At 39.7% G+C, this 19715-nt stretch overlaps 1 protein-coding gene and 1 long non-coding RNA gene across 7 annotated transcripts in view; one reads left to right on the top strand and one right to left on the bottom strand.

The window, feature by feature from the left end:
• LOC5570549 (neurofibromin) overlaps positions 1-19715 on the top strand; it is a 60687-nt gene that overhangs the window by 15701 nt on the left and 25271 nt on the right. For all 6 annotated transcript variants that reach the window (XM_021851179.1, XM_021851182.1, XM_021851181.1 and 3 more), the window contains exon 5: positions 19219-19466. In XM_021851179.1, coding sequence (XP_021706871.1) covers positions 19219-19466 — 248 coding nt within the window. The remainder of the gene's footprint in view (positions 1-19218; positions 19467-19715) is intronic.
• On the bottom strand, positions 13031-18853 carry LOC5570547. Its single transcript, XR_002501543.1, has 3 exons — positions 18429-18853; positions 17920-18094; positions 13031-13632 (listed from the first exon to the last, which is right to left on the bottom strand). It is a non-coding gene; the product is annotated as an uncharacterized LOC5570547 (long non-coding RNA).

Genomic DNA, 19715 nt, shown 5'->3' with positions numbered 1-19715 from the left:
CTTCGGCCTTAACCGTACAGACTGTACGCTTTTCTATGCTGTATTCTCAATCATACTTAAAAATACGTTTTTGCTTAAACCAAACTCAAACAGAGTGTTGAAAGCACGAATACAAACATAAAATTGATTATTAGACCCATAGGTCGTTCTACTAACTGAGAGAACCAATGCATTATGGCTTCGGATGGTTCGAAAAAGGACATTTGTATCGAGACTGTTAAGCAGAGCTGAACAGTCAATGTGATTTTAGAACAAATCAAATATGAAAACGCGTACAGCTTTTGGCGAAAAGCGTCTCCAGGGCGACTAGCGGGCAAGCGTGTTGGGGGCAGCTCTGAAGGGGTTGTCCAGGGGAGTTGACGAAGAGCAAACATAATAAAATACTTTTGAACACACTAGATTTTCAAATTCAGTGTTGCTTGGTACACTGGGGCGGCATATTCCAGTATACTTCTAACTAGGAATGTTCTTTTTCCTGGCTTTTGGCACGTTGATATCGGTGATGAATGTTAAGTGACGGCGAACGAGACCGAGTACAGACAACGCCTTGGATACCGCCAATGAGACTTGTTCGTTTAAATTCAATCTGCTATCCATTATCACACCCAGGTCAAAAATGTATTCAACCCGTTCAAGTGAGGCTGAACCGATTGTATAGGGATAAATCAATGACATCAAGTGAAAGTGATCATTTTGCCCTTTGTTATACAGTTTAGGGCGGAAGCAATAATTCGGAACATTTTGAGGTCATCGGCAAAGAATAATTTTCCTGAAGACACTCGATCCGCTAGATCGTTGATAAACAAGATGAATATTAGAGGACCAAGCACACTCCCCTGTGAAACTCCGGAAGGAATGAAGAAATGATTCGAACCTTGCTGGTTTACTTGGACAAACGCTTTGCGGTGAGATAAGAATTAAGCCAGTCAGCAATCCAGTTCGGAAAGCCCAAAAGACGCAGTTTTTCGAAGGTTATGATGAACCAGGTCAAAGAAGATAACCGTAGAAAAGTCCACGTACAAGATTCAACTTGGCATCGAGATTCCACTGCACAGGGTGACCAGCGCACCGGGAAATCGGGAAAACCGGGAAAAAGCTGGGAATTTCAATTAACGCCGGGAAAATGTTGCATACTAGTACTTATGGAACTGTTTAGTGGATTTTAACTATAGATTCAACATTTGAATCTCAGGCTAATCAATAAAGTCAGCGTATACAATATAAAAACATAATATAGGGGTACCGTAATTTCGGGTGAAATTGATCATTTTTCACTGTTTTCTTGGTATGCTTTCTAAACTGTTATCAATATCATACAACTAAATGCAGGAAAACAAGTACGACGGTGAACCTCATTGGCTCATGTACCTAAATTTTTCAACAAATGTGATGTTAGTGCCAAAAATCTGGTCGAAAATTAAAAATCGGGGAATCCCATTTCGGGGTGAAATTGATCACTTGTCAATGTTATTATTAGTTAGTTTCGAAATCAACTTTACATACTTAATTTGGGCCTCCTGAATCCAAATCTGCTTGCCAATTTCTTAACAAGACAATATTTATGGCAATAGTCAATAATTAAATTTCAAGAATACCGCGAAAACGCCTAAATGTAGGCAATTTCTAAAGGATTTCCCTACTTTGTTGCAGAAAATTGAATTTTTCAACAAAACGAGCAAATCGGTAAAAGTTTTGATAGTAAAATCTGTTTTGAATATATATTGTTAGCATCCTCACAAACTTTCAGGTTTACACCATGTCCAAATCCTTGTTTAGAACTAGAAGTTTATAGATGATGATCAATTACACACTAAACTTGATTCTAGAATTTTACATTATTTTCATAGAAATAAACATTATGTGGCACAAAAAACTTCACTATACACAATTAGACATTATTTAAGACAAACAACGTTCATTTACTATAAGTTGCAAAGAGCTTGGTGCACTATTAGTAAGAAATAAAATCGCGTAACACGGTGATCAATTTCACCCTACTGATCAATTACACCCGAATTTACGGTACCGGGGGCAGTATGGACACCCGGGGCAGAATGGACACCCCCTGTATCTTCGCATATGCGAATAATTTTACACTTTAGATGCAAACAATATTTCAGTTGCCTGTCGAAAGAGTAAGTTGTCCACTAAAATTTCAGAAAAAATGTTTTATACATTGATTTTAAACCAAAAAATGGAGCATGATTTTATTGGGTTTAAAAATTATAACATTCACACCTCACCAAATAAGATTTCAGAGGCAAATGACTGCAAGTTGACCGAAAATGTAGCTCTTGACTGAATCTTCAATTATTTATGTTAAATTCAAAAATATAGTAGATTTTTTTCTGCTACTTTGAGACACTGAAAAACTTATATGAAAATTTCCTGTACTGTTGGGGCAATATGGACACCGAGTGACAAAGTAGAGCTGACACTTTAAAGAAAAAGAAATGTAACTTCATACACAAAACTATCAAAAAACAATTGAGCATGCAATGCAATGATTATGATTCGTAACCACAAATCGGTTGAAAATCGTCAGTTCTGTATTAAAACTAATCTGGAGGCAATATTTAAGGCATCACTACGAAAAATGTCGTAAATTGGTTTTAATCATGTTTTCAGTGGCACAGTGATCTATCACTATGGTTTCCTGAATGTGTACTTCATTTTTCGATATTTGGCAATGTTCGTGGGACAATTTTCCTATAAACGTTAAGGTGTCCATACTGCCCCATGGGGGTGTCCATTTTGCCCCGCTAGCTTGATGGTGACTACCAAATATGAGCTTTTTTTAAACCCATTTTTGCAAACAAAATATTTATTTCAAAATTTTGCAACAATGTTTAACAAATGCTTGAGAACTCTAAAAAGCATACTGCACATTGAATACTGTATAATATTCGTGTCTTTACAGTCAAAATAGGAAAATTCCTTAGGGTGTCCATACTGCCCCGTGTTCCCCTATATAGAGTAAAGTGGGCAAAAGTTCGAGTGGGGCAAGAGTTTCTTTTCACGATTTCTAGCTCAAATCAAATCAAAACCTAGAAATGTCATGGTGGTTCGAATGCTATTCAAGTAAGAGACTTTCACTCCAAATATCATAAAAATCGATTGAGATTTGGAAAAGTTATGGCTATTTGTTGTTTTTCGACGTAAATATTGTAATATTTGGTCAAAATTTCGATGCATGGAACCAAATGAAGATAAAATATTTATCAATATTTTATGTAAGGGCGTTTATAGGCCTATCATAAGGATGCTTTGACGTGGATTAGTTTTTGCATAAATAGTTGGAATCAATTTTTGGCCCATAGCGGGGCAAAAGTTCGAATCTGCGGGGCAAAAGTTCGACCCATGTATAAACCCACGGAAAATTTTTCAAATTTCCTGAAATCTACATATTATCTTCAAATTTAGCGAAATTTGCCTGATCGTGCGAAAAATGTCACAAAAATTTTAGATTTTCCTTAGTTTTGCGAAAAACTGCTATTTTTTGGGTGTATTACAATTAACCCTGTTTTGGGCATTTTTTGTTGAAAATTTAGTGTGTATTTTTCGGCAAACATAAGTTTACGGCTGGTAGAAAGTATGCCTGGCATAAAAGTATTGATATTTTGTGTTTTAGCCAACGAACTTTTGCCCCACACTAGATTCGAACTTTTGCCCCACCGGTGGGGCAAAAGTTCGAATAAGACAATCAATTTTGAAACTGTTATAACTAAAAATGGGTAAATATTTTGACACAAGTTTGTTCAGCAAAGTTATAGCCAATATGATGAAGTTTCGCTGTATGGTATTTGTTTTGTTTCATCTGCTATTATTTTCCTGGAAACTTTGATTATACCACTAATATCGAACTTTTGCCCCACCTTACTCTATAAATGTTACCAATTGGAACTGATTTGATCGATATTTTAGAAATAGTCTAAACGAAGACTTGCTTCAATCCAGTAATTAATTAAGCATAAGCATAGATGACCGTACAATTCGTAGTTGCTACTCCGTGATTGACCAGAACAATCGAAGTTGCACAGAGATTTAATGAATGGGGCTTGGGATTAGCTTACCATTCTTCAATGTGCACAAATCGAGAGTTCAAAATTTTAAGTCAATAACGGCGCCGGCCACGTCCTTACGGTCATCGGGGAAGGGAAGGAATGTTAGTGTGACTACCGCTGTTACTAGAGACCGAGATCACCTCTGCATCTCCACGGTTGTCATGGAAAGGATATTGGGTTAGTGGGATAGGGTAGAGATCTGGGAGTCACCAATATTTGGTGATGCGATCCATGATATAATCACGCCTATCCGGATTCGCGATATTATTCGATATTCGCATATACGCCAAACAAGTGTTCATCACTCGCCCCGCAAGAGCAAGCGAAGCGATCAATAGATCAAACACTACTAACGATCCGCGGCGCTTTTTCATTTCCCTATACTTTTTACTACTACGGGACGACGCGCGACATGTTTGATCCTGCCCTCGTCGCCCGCCCCGCAGAAGCAAGCAACAAGGTCGAAGGATCAAACACTACTCTGCTTCAATCCAGTAATTAATTAGCCAATAACTTAAAAATTTATTGAAGCAAAATCTTGCGAACAGCGTTTTTTTAAAAAGCATTTCATGTTACAAAATACAATGTCAGAGTGTTACTTTTTTCTAAGCAAGTTTGCAATTCGAGTTGCTTCAACCTTGCAAAAACAACTTTATTTGAATCTTAGCTAGAAGTCTACCAACTTAGATTTTATTGCTAAAATTTTGTTTAAGCATCCTTTGGATAATATTATTTCAATAATTTTTATGAAACATCTTAAAGCAAAGTTTACCTAACTTTTCAAAACATTATTTCTATGAATTTGACATATAAATATAGATACAACAATATAACAACGCTTCTTTTTGGAATTTTGAAAAAAGTCTTTCCGAATATATTTGGAATATTTAAACCTATGATCGTGGTAAAAGATTTGATATTCGCTTCTTGTTTTATAATGGTAAAACATATTATAAAATTTTAATCCATTCTAGAAACTAACTATCTGTGTTATTTTGTCAGAAATAATTGACCTGAGGAAAACTTCTATGTTTTCGGTTGCATATATTATATTGAATTATGAATTTTCATGCTGAAGAACGAAATTTTCGACAATTGATAAACTCTTTTTAAAGCCTATCAAGACTGTGTGGCTTTTTTAAATTTGTGTTATAGTTTAGTTTGGCTAAATTATCATACAAGCATTGGTCAATCTTTTAATGAAACTAGGGTAGAAGTACCAATTATGGCTATAGTACCAATTATGGCAATAGTGGGAACAAAAAGAGATTTTTCTTATTGTTTCACTAGACTATGATGGCTTATATTCACAGGAATGATTAAACTATTTGTTTTTGATGGTAACTAAACCTTGAAAAGAACATTCGTCCAATAAGCTTCGAAAAATGAACATTTGAAAATTTTGCCTCACATATATGTCACCTTCTTAGCAGTTGGCTAAGGGACCTCCGTTACGAAATGTATGTTTTGATCCGGATAAACTGTTTCAACCGATGAATGTATGTTGCCTAGTGAGAACAAATGAATAAATTTAGCAGGTATGCAATCAATTATACTGTTTTAAGTTGGAAATCGTGTTATTTCCACTATGTCGATAACTGGTACAAAGAGTGTATGAGAGCCCAATTATGGCAATACTCTGGAGGCGGATTGTTTACATTTTTTGATCAGTGAAATAAAAGAAGTAAAGCTATTTTACGGGTGACTTCCACGACGGGACGGTTCGGTAAGGCATTATCTTCATGTTTTGTACTCAATTACTAAGATTTTTCAATCACACGTTCGAAAACGTTCGCGAGCGGAAGATGCTAATTTCATGTTAGAGAGGGGTTTTCAGCGACACTCGATTTTTGAATTTTCCCTCTTTTTTCGTAAAAAATTGGCACTGGAAAGGTAATGTGAGATCATTAATGCTGTTTTGTATCATAATTTGCATTTACACTACATTTTGACTTCTTTTTCGAAAATTAATTTTCTCCAATGAACCCATTGCAAAAAAATGATTTAACATCTATTTAACCCAAAATTTTTGGAAAATTTTATGAACGATATCTTCATTAGATATTAGCGTTGCATTATCATTCGCTCTTCATGGCGTTTGAGTTCATTTCGTGCAAATATTCGATAGTCCATAATTGGTACACTTTTATGTCGAATGCTAGGAACGTTATTGCCATAATTGGTACAAAGACAACGCTATTTTAAATCCATTTTTAGAAGCTTAAAGTCAATTTAGTACTAAAACTGTTTAAATCAACAGATTCGTAAGGCTTTACACTAGTAATTGACACCAACAAGTCATGCTTGCGTTTTAGAAACGCGGTTACAACTTGATTTTTATCACTACTGTTGACATATTGCATCCATAATTGGTACACCTACCCTAAACATGTTTATGAAAATAATAAATTCCACGGTTAAGTGTGCTGTTCCCGTCAAGAAAAGTAAAAATTTCTGCGACAGAATTGGTCAAGAAATTTTCTACTCAGAGCTCAATTTGAAATGAAATTTAACCTCCACTGCGTTCGGATTTACCTTAATAGTAATGCTTTGGTGTATGGCCAAAAAAAAATGATACTTGAAGCCGTTTTAAATGGTAAAAAATCGTAATATTTTTTTTTGCTTTTAATGAAACCGGGAATAATTTTGAAATTCCGGGAAAAAACCGGGAGATAACCGGGAATTTGATATTGACTTTTCACTGGCCACCCTGACTGCAGGAAACAGAGTGTTGACATACTCCATTAAGTTTGTCGTTGTTGGCCGGTTTTCGACGCTGCCATGCAAGAATTCACTGATGAAGGTTTTTGCGGCTATGTATACATACACCAGTTTCGAACTCTTTACCTAAGCAGCAAAGCCTCTGTAGTTCTCGATTTGATTGATGGATCCTCGTTTGTGGATTGCTATCATTCTTGTAGTATTCCACTTAGCCGGGAATGTACCCTCCGGTAGAGAGCGGTAGAAGATCAGCGCTATTGGAGTAACCAGCTGACATTCTGATGATGCTGCTGAGTCAAATTCACGATGTCGTTTTTTCGGTTTTTTTGGGTCGTGTCATTTCGCATATCATTGGCCAACGGTCTGTATTCGAAGATGACATCGTTGATGCAGATTTCGACGAAATCTTCTGTATTTCCGTTAAAAGATTTCTCGTATGCTTGTTTTGGCTTGGATGTGTGAATTCTCAAAAAGTTCTGCACATTTGTCACACACAGTCATGTGGAAAACGAAGCCGCAGTAGCCACGGGTGAGTCAATTCCAGCAATTTTCATGGTGCATTTGGCATGGCGCAACCCATGGTTGAATGAATTGTCTTTATTAACGGACCCATGGTTGAGAACATTGAGCGAATGCGCCATTAAGTAGGCTGCGCGTGGAACGAATAAAAACCAAGGACAGGGCATGACAGCTCAACTAAGACTGCCCGGTTGTTTTTCAGTCGATAACCTTAACGATACAAAAGCCAGTGCTGCCAGTGTGTTTATTAAGCAAATTTTGTGAGAAAATTAAAAAATCAAAGCTCACATTTTGGTTGTTTCTTGCACACTTCATTCATTTAGTACAATAGAGGGTGCTATACTTTTTTAATATTAGGTCAATATTCAAAACCAGAGATGTTTTTCAAGAAAATTTAAACCATTTTCATTATATTGCACTCAATTCAGTATTTTTTATTTATTTTAGCATTGTAGAAGCACGTGGGGTAAACTTAACAATGAATATAAATAGATTTGAAACAAAAAGATTTCATGAAAAAAATTAAACTTTTGATGAAAATCCTAATGTACGAACTAGCAACACGGCCGAACTAGCAACGAAGTGCTTTGTTGCAAGTAGGCCTTTGCCAAAACGACCAATGAGAAGTGGTCTTTTTTGACAGACATTAGTTTCATTTTTGTACTTTGACCTGTCACGTCTTGTCTTAAATAAAAACATAGGAAATATGAGCCTCTTTACGTGCCAAAATTCTTTTGTTGGCATGACTTTTACTGTGCGTCGTGTGTTGGTGCTGTCTCGCTCTCTCTCACGGGCAACTTGAAAACAGAGCGCACAGTAAAAGTCAAACGTTTTATAGCATGCACAGGCTCATTGTGCGGAATAAAGATAGAGAAAATGAGAGAAAAGAAAAAAGAGATAAACAAAAATAATTAGCACAGCTGATAAGTATTTTTAGCAGATTTATACATTCATAATAAAAGCTAGAGGGTAAGAGAGAAATACAAAGTGAGAAAGATGGCACGTGAGTCAAAAAAGAAATGTAAAGAAAGTTAAAAAGAGAAAATAAGAGAGTTCTATAAAAGAAATAGAAAGTGCAAAAGAGATAAAGAGTAAAACAAAGATAGGGTAGGATACATGGAGATAAAAAAAACGAGAGTCATATAGAGAGTTTGAGATAAAGAGTATTATAGAGAAAGGGAGTTGAAGTGGAAAAAAGCTAAAGAATTAAATATAGAGATAGAAAGTAAGTTATAGGGAGAGATAGTGAAAGATATAGTGTGTTTGTGTGTGTGTGTGTGTGTGTGTGAGATAGATGAAGAGTCAGAAATAATGGGATAAAACTGCTCGAAGGATTTGTTTCGCTATGCTTATGCTGATCCCTGGGACAACGCATATGATGACGAAAATCTAGTAACACCAGCTCAAATGAACGGTATTTTTCGGTAGCATGACTCAATGGCCGCCTACATCAAGTCTTTGTTATCAAGTCTGGAAGTTTCACATGGAGTTGTTGAAGCAGGATTGGAAACCATCGTTACGGAACCAAAGCCAGACGAAGCGGATGCCACCTGGACTGCAAGCGAAGTAAAGGCTCGGGCGCTCAACGGATTGTCGATTGAAGTTGGTCGACTATCTTACGTCATTCGAGCTGCAACGGCGAAGCACCTGTGGCACAGTATCTCAAGCAAGATCCATGTGTGCTGCCCTAGGGTTATGTAAGTGGTTCTATCTTACAATCATATATACATCTTGGTGATGGTGAGAAGGCGAGGAAGCACGAGGGTAGACGATTAGTGAGTTGGTTGGTGGAAGTTGTTCACTTGATTTCCGGGACTAGAGAAGAGTAGTAGACTCCCGAAGTTCCAGAATGGTGAGTGAGTGAGCACACCATGTATTACGGAAGCTTTGCTCGCAGCGGTTACTGGAAGGCGGAAGTATGTAAGAGCACCTAAACGAGCACTGACGAATAGACCTACTGCGATGAGAGAAGAACTTAAGGAGTATCTGGTCGTGGCGATGCTGTTTTCAAGTCTACTGGAATCGTACGGGAGCGGCCACGGATGCTTCTTAAGAGGATAGGATCCGTCATGGATTTCGGAATTTTCAAATGCAGTTTTTTGTTCAAAATCAAGGAAAATTACCAGAAAATGTATTCACTGTATTCTATTCTCCAACCGAAACACAGTGAACTCATTTTTATCGAATAATTTTTAGTTTTGAACAAAAAACTGCTTTTATAGTATTGATAATGATGATGATTACGATGATGGAGCGTTTAACGTTAAATCATTTGCTTATATTAGGGCACACTCCCCACATTGTATTTGTGCAGGCCGGACAAGCTGGAATATAGACACCGCTCTGCCTGAAAAACAACACTGAGCTGATCTCGACATTCATGTTCATTTATTTAGTTAACATCTAAACAGATAATACTTAATCAACAATTTCACGCCACAATACTCGGTTCGTGGCCGCACCTAGCTTGCTGCGCTCCACGCCTTCTTGTACTAACCGGATCTGAAGCGAACACCATTTTTGCAGGGTTGCTGTCCGGCATTCTTGCAACATGCCATGCCCATCGTATCCTTCCAGCTTTGGCCTCCTTCTGGATACTGGGTTCGCCGTAGAGTTGGGCGAGCTCGTTGTTTATCGTTCGCCGCTACACACCGTTCTCCTGCACATCGTCAAAGATCGTCCTAAGCACCCGACGTTCGAAGGCTCCAAGTGCTTGCAAGTCCTCCTCGAGCATCGTCCACGTTTCATGCCCGTAGAGAACTACCGGCCTTATGAGCGTTTTGTACATGGTACATTTGGTGCGGGTGTGAATCTTTTTTGACCGCAGCTTCTTGTGGAGGCCATAGTAGGCCCGACTTCCATTTATGATGCGCCTCCGTATTTCACGGCTAACGTTATTGTCAGCCGTTAGCAAGGATCCAAGGTAGACGAACTCGTCGACCACCTCGAACGTATCCCCGTCTATCGTAACACTGCTACCTAGACGAGCCCTGTCGCGTTCGGCCCCACCAGTTAGCATGTACTTTGTCTTGGACGCATTCACCACCTGGCCGACTTTTGTCGCTTCACGTTTCAGGCAGGTGTACAGGTCTGTAACCTTTTCAAATGTTCGGCCGACAATGTCCATATCATCCGCGAAGCAAACAAATTGACTGGATCTCGTAAAAATCGTACCCCGGCTGTTGAGCCCGGTTCTCCGCATAACACCTTCTAGCGCAATATTGAACAACAGACACGAAAGTCCATCACCTTGTCGTAGTCTCCGGCGGGATCCAAACGAACTGTTCGCCTGAAACCTTCACACAATTTTGCACACCCTCCATCGTTGCTCTTATCAGTCTCGTGAGCTTCCCGGGAAAGCTGTTCTCGTCCATGATTTTCCATAGCTCTACGCGATCGATACTATCGTATGCCGCCTTGAAATCGGTGATGCGTTGGGACCTGGCATTTACGACATTTTTGGAGGATTTGCCGTACAGTAAAGATCTGGTCTGTTGTCGATCGGCCATTAACGAAGCCGGCTTGATAACTTTCCACGAACTCGTTTACTACAGGTGAAAGACGACGGAAAATGCTCTGGGATAATAATTTGTAGGCTGCATTTAGAATGGTGACCGCTCGAAAGTTCTCACAATCTAACTTGTCGCCTTTCTTGTATATGGGGCATATTACTCCTTCCTTCCACTTCTCCGGTAGCTGTTCTCTTTCCCAGATTGTGCCTATCAGCCGGTGCAGACAAATGGCCAGCCTCTCCGAGCTCATCTTTATGAGTTCAGCTCCGATACCATCCTTACCAGCAGCTTTATTGTTCTTGAGCTGGTGAATGGCATCCTTAACTTCCATCAAAGTGGGGGCTGGTTGGTTTCCAACCTCCGCAGTACTTGCGAAGGCATTTCCTCCTTTGTCCCGTCCTTCATTGCCTGTGCTTTCAGCGCTATTCAGGTGCTCGTCGAAGTGCAGCTTCCACCTTTTGATCACCTCACGCTCGTCCGTCAAAATGCTCCCATCCTCAAAATGCTGCTGCGACATCCGGTTGCTTAACACTTAGATATTTTTTGCGGATTCCTGTGAAATTTCACCGAAATCTCAACAGCTGAACATTCGGTGAAAATTCACCGAACAATCTGTGAAATCGATGAACAAAATCATAAAGAAAATGGTCCGTTCGGGAATTGAACTCTCGACCTACCGATCAGGAAGCAGGCTTGTTACCACTACACCAGCTTTCGCTGCTGATAAGTGGTGCGCAAAAAGTGGAACAAAAAGAGCTCATGACTGCCAGAGCGGCTGTCAAATGATTTCACAGAAGTTCGGTGAAAATAATGCTTTCACCGAACTGTTCGTTGGTATTTTACAGAATTACGGTACATTTGTTTGTTTTCACGGATTTCAACGATAAAAAAGTAGATTTCACAGATTTTGTCGGTAAAATAATAGATTTAACAGGAAAATCTGTATTTTTGTTGTTTACAGTTTATGTTCGGTAATTTGTTTCACAGTATACTGCGATTTATTCTAAGTGTGTAAGCCGCTCTAGATCGTACCGGGGCGGCCGTTGGTACCGTACGTTGTTAACGACGGAGAGTTTTGGGCGCAGTTTAACCATCACCAGATAGCGGTCAGAGTCGATGTTAGCGCCACGATAGGTCCTGACGTCGATAATGTCAGAGAAGTGCCGCCCATCAATCAGAACGAGGTCGATTTGTGATTCCGTCTGCTGTGGTGATCTTCAGGTGTATCGATATGGAAGGCTGTGCTGGAAGTAGGTGCTACGAATGGTCATATTATTGAAGGCGGCGAAATTAATTAGTCGTAAGCCGTTTTCGTTCGTCAGCCGGTGGGTGCTGAACTTTTCAATAGTCAGTATGAACTCCTCCTCCTGGCCAACCTGAGCGTTTAGATCTCCTATGATGATTTTGACGTCATGGCTTGGGTAGCTGTCGTACTCGCGTTCGAGCTACGCGTAAAAAGCGTCTATCATCATCAGTGCTTTCGGAGTGAGGGCTGTGCACGTTTATTATGCTGAAGTTGAAGAACCGGCCTTTGAGCCTCAACTTGCACATTCTCTTATTGATCGGCCACCACCAGATCACGCGCCTCTACATATCACCCATCACTATAAAAGCTGTTCCCAGCTCGTATGTGTTGCCGCAGCTCTGGTAGATGGTATGGTTATCTCTAAACGTTCGCACCATTGATCCCTTCCAACACACTTCCTGCAACGCTACGATGCTGAATCCGAGGTCCTTCAGCACGTCGGCGAGTATGCGTGTGCTCCCGATGAAGTTGAGAGATTTACAGTTTCACGTACCGAGCTTCCAATCGCTAGTCCCTTTATGTCGCTGTGGTCTTCGCCGATTGTCCCAGTTCGCATTCTCTCGTTGATTATTTGTTGCTTGATTTTTTACGGCTGGCTTGCAGGGCCTGTCAACAACCCCCTAGATTTCCGGAGAACCATAGTGCGCAGTTTAGCTTAGAGTCCTTCTCTGGCACTCGGACTATGATCAGCCGCCCCTGGCATGGGGAACAGTCGCTGTTGTGAGCCGCTCATGGAGTACAGACGCTGCAAACCTAACATGGAGTACAGACGCTCCAGGTTTGCAGAAGCAAAAGCAAACCCCCCCCCCCCCCTCCCCTTTCCCTGTCAGCATACTTTACAATTCCCGAGACCGGCGGAGGAAAAGTGAACTTGTATTAAGAGACTGATGAAGTAAAAGCGATCTGGTTAGGCTGGTAGTTCAGATAAGACTGAAGCTGTCTTGTTTATTTACTAATGATCAGAGCCCATCGGCTACTTCGATTCGTTCGTATACGATCGTCGGAGGGACGACCGTCAACTGACATTAGAACGCACTAGGGGTGCGTAGGAAAAATACATCAATTCTCCCCCTTTTACATAGTTTAAACTTATCAGAACGTGAAACAATTCATTACAATAATATCATAATCACGAATTCAAATTTGGTTGATCGAAAACTTTTTTTTATCAAGCTCGCAAAATTCAGTTATAGTAAAAATCGTCACTGCGATTAACTTTCTTCGTCCGTTTGGATCTCCGGGGCTCTATCTGGTTGGAACCTGATTCCAGGCGTCTTCTCTTGTTGCGTCCCCTCGGAGCCTGCTGCTGATTTTCTTCGCCAATAGGCGGATCGTTACTGGAGGGTAGTTCATCGCCGGCTGGCGGGTAGTCAGCAGGGGGCGCCATCGAGGTTTCCTTACTTGACTGCGCTCTCGTAATCCAAACGTTCGGCCTTTGCCACGTTGCAGACGGCTTACATGGTCGTATCTGCGTCCTGTGTGCCATGGTGACCACGCTTCCAATGCATATCTGAAACGTATTGCGAGAATACTTTTTAATAAAAGTTGCCTTAATCCATCTAACTTGATTGTGGGGGTTGTGGTTCTTGTACCACACGTCATCCCCTTCCATCAGATTGTCAATATCTTCTGTATTTTTCGGAATATTTCCGCTACGATGTTTAGTGTTAACATCATCATGTGGGGGTGGTACGTTAAGATGTTTCTTGTAATGATTTCTTGGATCTATTAAATCTAAAACAGTTTTTGGTTTATATGAAAATATCCTCTCCGATGGAAAATGTCCATCTTTTGTCAAATTATTGTTTCTAAAATTAAACAGAAACAAATTTATCTGGTCTTCCAAGTCTAAACCCGAAATTTCAGGATCCATTAGGAATCTCTTGAGGACTTCTTTCACAGTTCTAACCAATCTTTCAGTCTGACCGTTACTGGCGGGATTATACGGTGGGCTTTTCATTACTTTTATCCCTTGCCTCTCTAAGAAGTCAACAAAGTTTCGGGAGTTGAAAGGAGGACCATTGTCCGAAACCAAAACATCTGGTAAACCAAAACGTGCGAAATAGGCGACCAATTTCTTTAAAACTCTGTTGCAATCCGTACCATGGGTCATCAATTCAATTTCAATCCATTTGGAAAAGCTATCCACAATCAAAAGGTAGGTGCGATGTTCAAAAAAGAAAAAATCAATGTGGATTCTACTGAAGGGCCGCGTTGTTGGAGTCCATTGGGACGATTCCTTAGATTTATGAGTTATTGTCATGCTATTACATGCATCGCATTCAGCCACATGTTTTTCTATGTCGGTATTTATACCGAACCAATACACAGCATTCCTTGCTAACTGCTTCATTTTAATCACATCAGAGTGATTTGCATGTAACTGCCTCAAAATTTTGGCATGAAATATCCTCGGGACAACTACTCTGTCCATAAAAAGAAGACAATCGTCCACTAACTCTAAATCTAAATAATTTGAAAAAACGTCTGTGAATTGCTTTTCCACTCTTTCTGGCCAGCCATTAAGCATAAAAAATATCACTTTTTGAAGGAATTCATCCTCTTTTGTAGCGTCAGCGATTAATTTGGAATCGATTGGAATTTCTTTGCTGAAGTTTATGCTTTTTATAACGTCTGTGTCCAAATCTTCGGGAACATCCTGTTTCAAAGGAAATCTCGAACAGAAATCTGCATTCCCTAATTTGTGTGAGGGCCTATAAATAATGTCAAAATCGTAAATCGCTAAATCCAAAACAAAGCGTTGCAGTCTTGTCACATAAATTGAATTTCTACCCTCTTTTCCGAAAATTCCCACCAAGGGTTTGTGATCTGTATAAACAATGAAATGTTGACCATAAAGAAATTTGTGAAATTTCTTTATGGTGCATACTAATGCTAAAGCCTCTAAATGTAAAATGGGATATTTCTTTTGGGCTGAATTCAGCGAGAAGGATGTAAAACTTATTGGTTTTTCTGTCTCATCTACCACATGAGCAATTAACCCTCCAAGACCGTAGCTAGAGGCATCTGATATTACTACAATGGGTTTCTTAGGGTCATAGAATTCTAAAAAGTTTGTGTCAATCAGCAAATTTTTGCTTTCCAAAAATGCCTTTTGACATTTGTCATCCCAAACATACTTCACATTATTCTTCAGCAAATTGTACAAAGGGTACAGTTTCGAGGATAAATTTGGTATGAATTTGTGATAGTAATTCAACAATCCAAGAAATGATTTAAGTTCTGACTCGTTTTTCGGGGCATTTGCCTTCTCTATCGTTGATATTTTGTCCGGACAAGGCCTAAGCCCTTTATCGCTAATAATATGTCCCAAATGTGTAAGCTCCGTAACAAAAAATTTGCATTTTTCAAAATTTACTTTTATGTTTGCATTTGCTAAACGTTCCAATACCAACAAAAGCTTATTTTTACATTCCTCTGCGGTCTTTCCAGCTATCAAGACATCATCAAGGTAGCATGATACGTTTTCAATCCCTTCTAGAATCTTATCCATTACCTGTTGAAAAATAGAAGCGCTTGAAGATGCACCTTGAGGTAGCCTATTATACTTATATAACCCTTTCATCGTATTAATCACCACAAATTTCTTGGACCTTTCCGTCAATTCTAATTGTGTGTATGCACCTTCTAAGTCAAGCGCGCAAAATACTCTACAACCTGCCAAGTTAGCAAAAATATCTTGAGAAGTAGGCAAAGGATAAGTATTCGGTACAATGGCTTTATTAATCGAAACTTTGCAATCTATTACCAATCTGATTTCTCCATTTTTCTTCATCACGATTATGATTGGTGAAGCCCATTCACTAGTATCAATTGGCGTAATGACCTGTTCTTTCGCTAATTTGTCTAAATACGCTGAAACTTTGTCCTTTAATCTATAGGGAACGTCATAAGCCTTCTTAAATATCGGAGTTTCATCCCGCATTACAAGCTCTGCTTTGAATCCCTTTATAGGTGTCGAAAAGTTTTTTATAAAAACATTTCCGTATCTATTTTTTAGTTCATCAATGGCCGATTCACCTGAGTTGTTAACTATGTTGTTAATTTGCCAAGAATTAGTGAAGAACTGTCTCCAATTTGAGTAAAACATGTCTAGCCAAGTTCGGCCAAAAAGCGGGTAAAAATCATTTTCACAATCAAGTACTAAAAGTTGCATTAGCGCTTCTTTGCCATTAAATTTTACTGAAACTGTAGCCTCCCCTTCAATTTTAAGTTTGTTTCCATTCACTACCATTAATGGCTCGTTATAATTTCGTAAAGGGTTGTCGAACTTCGAAACATATCGCCTTTTGCTTATGACTGACACAGACGCGCCACAGTCAACCTCCATTTCTAGGCCCTTGCCTTCAATATCTACTTGCACTAAACATGGATTGCTAATCTTATTGATGGATGACACATACATACATTGTAGATTACCTTCGTCACTATTCTCGTCATCATCGTCGTCTTTGGTTCGCATTCGCTCCAGCAGCTCAGTAATATGCCTATCCGCTGACGGTCCTGGCCTATACGAGTCGACAAGGTTTACTGCGTCACGATTCAAGTTTTTCAATTTAAAGCATTTTTTACGGATGTGGCCTCTGATTCCGCAAAAATTGCATACCATTTGGGAATAGTCGGGTCGCTGCCATTGCCGGTGTCCTCCAGAACGTCCATCTTGTGGGAAACTGCCAGTTTCACCTCCACGTCTTCCTCTATATGATTGCTCTATCTTCCCTGGAGATTTGAAACCTAATCGACTTTTAACCGGTCCTCTATTGCTGCTGTCTTCAACCCCATTCCCAAAACCTTGATATTTCCTTGATAAATTATAAACTTGAGCTATCCTAGACGCCGCTATTCCCTGTATCTCATTTGGCCTATTAAGTACCGCAGCCACCATACTTGGATGTCCTATATGTGATTGGTCAGTTGTTCCAGCATTAGCCCTCGCTACCTCCCATGTTGCAATCAACTTTTCAGCATTTGCCAAAGTCAACTTTTCTTCACTCAAAAGTCTTTGTCTCAATTTCTTGTCGCATAATCCAGCGATAAGGCGGTCAAGAATAGCAACTTCATTAAAATTTTCAAAACCGCAAAATTCAGCCTGAAGCTTTAAATTCAAAATAAAATCCTCGACACTTTCATCAGGATTTTGGACCCTAGTACTGAATTTATACCTTTGTACTAAATCCGGTTCCGTTTTGTCTAGGCGATTTTTGAGTTTTGAGACAATATCATCCAACGCTGCTTCTTCAAAATTACCCGTAGGGTACAATAGTACAATAATACAATAATACAATTTCAGCGAATATAACTGGGCCACTCATTGTGATGAAGTATGCCATTTTGTCTTCTTCATTAATTTTGTTCACCCGGAAGAAATATTTCATCCGGGTAAACCAATCATTAAATGATGTACCCCTACGGTAGGGTTCGAGAGAAAATGCCACGCTAGAGCTCATTGTCTAATAGAACAAAATTAAAAATTTCACACGAAAAATATATAAAACACAATTTGAACAATCAGCAAACAAATTGATTCGATAATAATTTTCAAGCAATAGGCAAATAAATTAATTAAATGATAAATTCATATGGCATCAATATTATGTAAAATAAATAAAACAGTTGAATAATGAAAAATATAATAAAATGTTTGGAATTAAACCAAAAAGGAAGATAAAAATGAGAAATCAAAGCTATTAGACTTTCATACAAATTAAACAGAAGTAAAACACTTTTTCACTTCACTATTCGTGCAAAACAATAATAAAAAAACAGAAGGACTCACCCTATTACCGAAAAACCTTTCCTGTTTACGGATTCACAAACGGCTACGGATCAGTCCCGCCGGCAGATTTCCTCACTGCTTCCAAATCCGTATCGGCGAAAGCAATTCCGTTGAATTTTGCTACTGCTTACAATTTGGCGGTTTTCAAGACTCCACAATAGCTGTGTAAAGAATCCTATTGTTCAATATAAAGAAAGAATACAGAATTAATAATGCTATTGTATATGCGATACAACAATGCTGAATAACAATTAAATTGAATCTGAAAAACAAATTATTGTTTTTGGACCACCCTATTGTTGCAACAGCCCACCAAAATGAAAAGGCCTTTTCAGTAAAATAGAAAAAAAAAACACAATAAAACGACGCCACCAAAACCAAATGGCGAATGGCGCTATGCTGATCCGCTTTTCTCTATAAATTTCAGCACTTTCGAAACACTTTCAATGTTTTACTTACAAATTTACCGTCAGCAACCACTGCAAAGCTATCAGAAAAAAAAACTTCACCTGATACGTCGTTCACCCTGATCGAATCCACCGCTCCGGTGACGCTGATCCAATTCTGTTGCTGGCGCTTGTCCGAGTCCAATTAAAAAAAAAACTAACTCCAATTTCACGCGTTCAAACACCTTTTTCTCGTCGACACTTTACAATTCCCGAGACCGGCGGAGGAAAAGTGAACTTGTATTAAGAGACTGATGAAGTAAAAGCGATCTGGTTAGGCTGGTAGTTCAGATAAGACTGAAGCTGTCTTGTTTATTTACTAATGATCAGAGCCCTTCGGCTACTTCGATTCGTTCGTATACGATCGTCGGAGGGACGACCGTCAACTGACATTAGAACGCACTAGGGGTGCGTAGGAAAAATACATCACATACGACCAAAGTTCCCACCGGGGGTTGGTTACCCGATCTTCCCTGAGGTTACTCGTACCCCGGCCAGTACCGCGAGGAGGTAGGGATAGGAGTTGCTGGGCAGGAGGCTAAGGACCGCACAGAGGGGTCCATTTTATTCCTTCAGGTACGTGAGGCACCAATGGTACGCCATGCCCAGCCATTTACCAACCCTGATCTCGACATCCAAATTTGAAAAAAAAAAACCTATAGATTGATGAGTTTAAAATACAGCTCTAAACTCAACCCTAGGACTAAAATGCATCTCTTGCATGAAACTGGTTGTTGTGAAACCAAGATGGCAAATTACCGTTAAGCATTTGGCACAAAGCCCAAGCACACTCCACTAGATCTGTGATAGTATACTTTATAGAATGTTCTGTTTTCTAACCTTTTGTTTTCAGCCCTGATCTGTTTCTCGGAGGAAGTTCGCTCCCGATGTCACGTTAAGCACACCCTTCCGCGCTGGCCTGCAGACTCTGGAGGCGTCGGTGACGGAAGTGGCGCCGGTGATCCATCGGCAGCAAACGCGGCCGGTGCCAGCCAGTCGGGTGCCGGTGGGCAAAACGTTCGGCGCCAAAAGTCCTGGGACATGCTAGATCAGTCGGCCATCCAATATGCCCGACAATCGCACAAGGTTCAACCACATCAGGTAGGTCTGGGTGGGAATAAGGCTTTCATCTGGGTGGCAAAGCGTATGGATATATTTCACTTCAAAGTGCGAGGCATCGATGCTGGCCTCTCTGATTCGACTTTGCCATTTTGCCCATCATAGGACGACCCTTCACTGTTTCCATATTTCTGTTTGTGTAGAGTTTATTGGTAGGAAAATTTGACGTTCGGTATTTAGTTTACCATTCCTTCAACCCCTGTAGAATACGTTACTTTGTTTCCGAGAATC

This window comes from Aedes aegypti, chromosome 3 (assembly GCF_002204515.2).
Source record: "Aedes aegypti strain LVP_AGWG chromosome 3, AaegL5.0 Primary Assembly, whole genome shotgun sequence".
Lineage (NCBI taxonomy): Eukaryota > Metazoa > Arthropoda > Insecta > Diptera > Culicidae > Aedes > Aedes aegypti.
The sequence above is the reverse complement of the archived record's forward strand: the minus strand, read 5'-3'. Positions and strand labels throughout refer to the sequence as shown.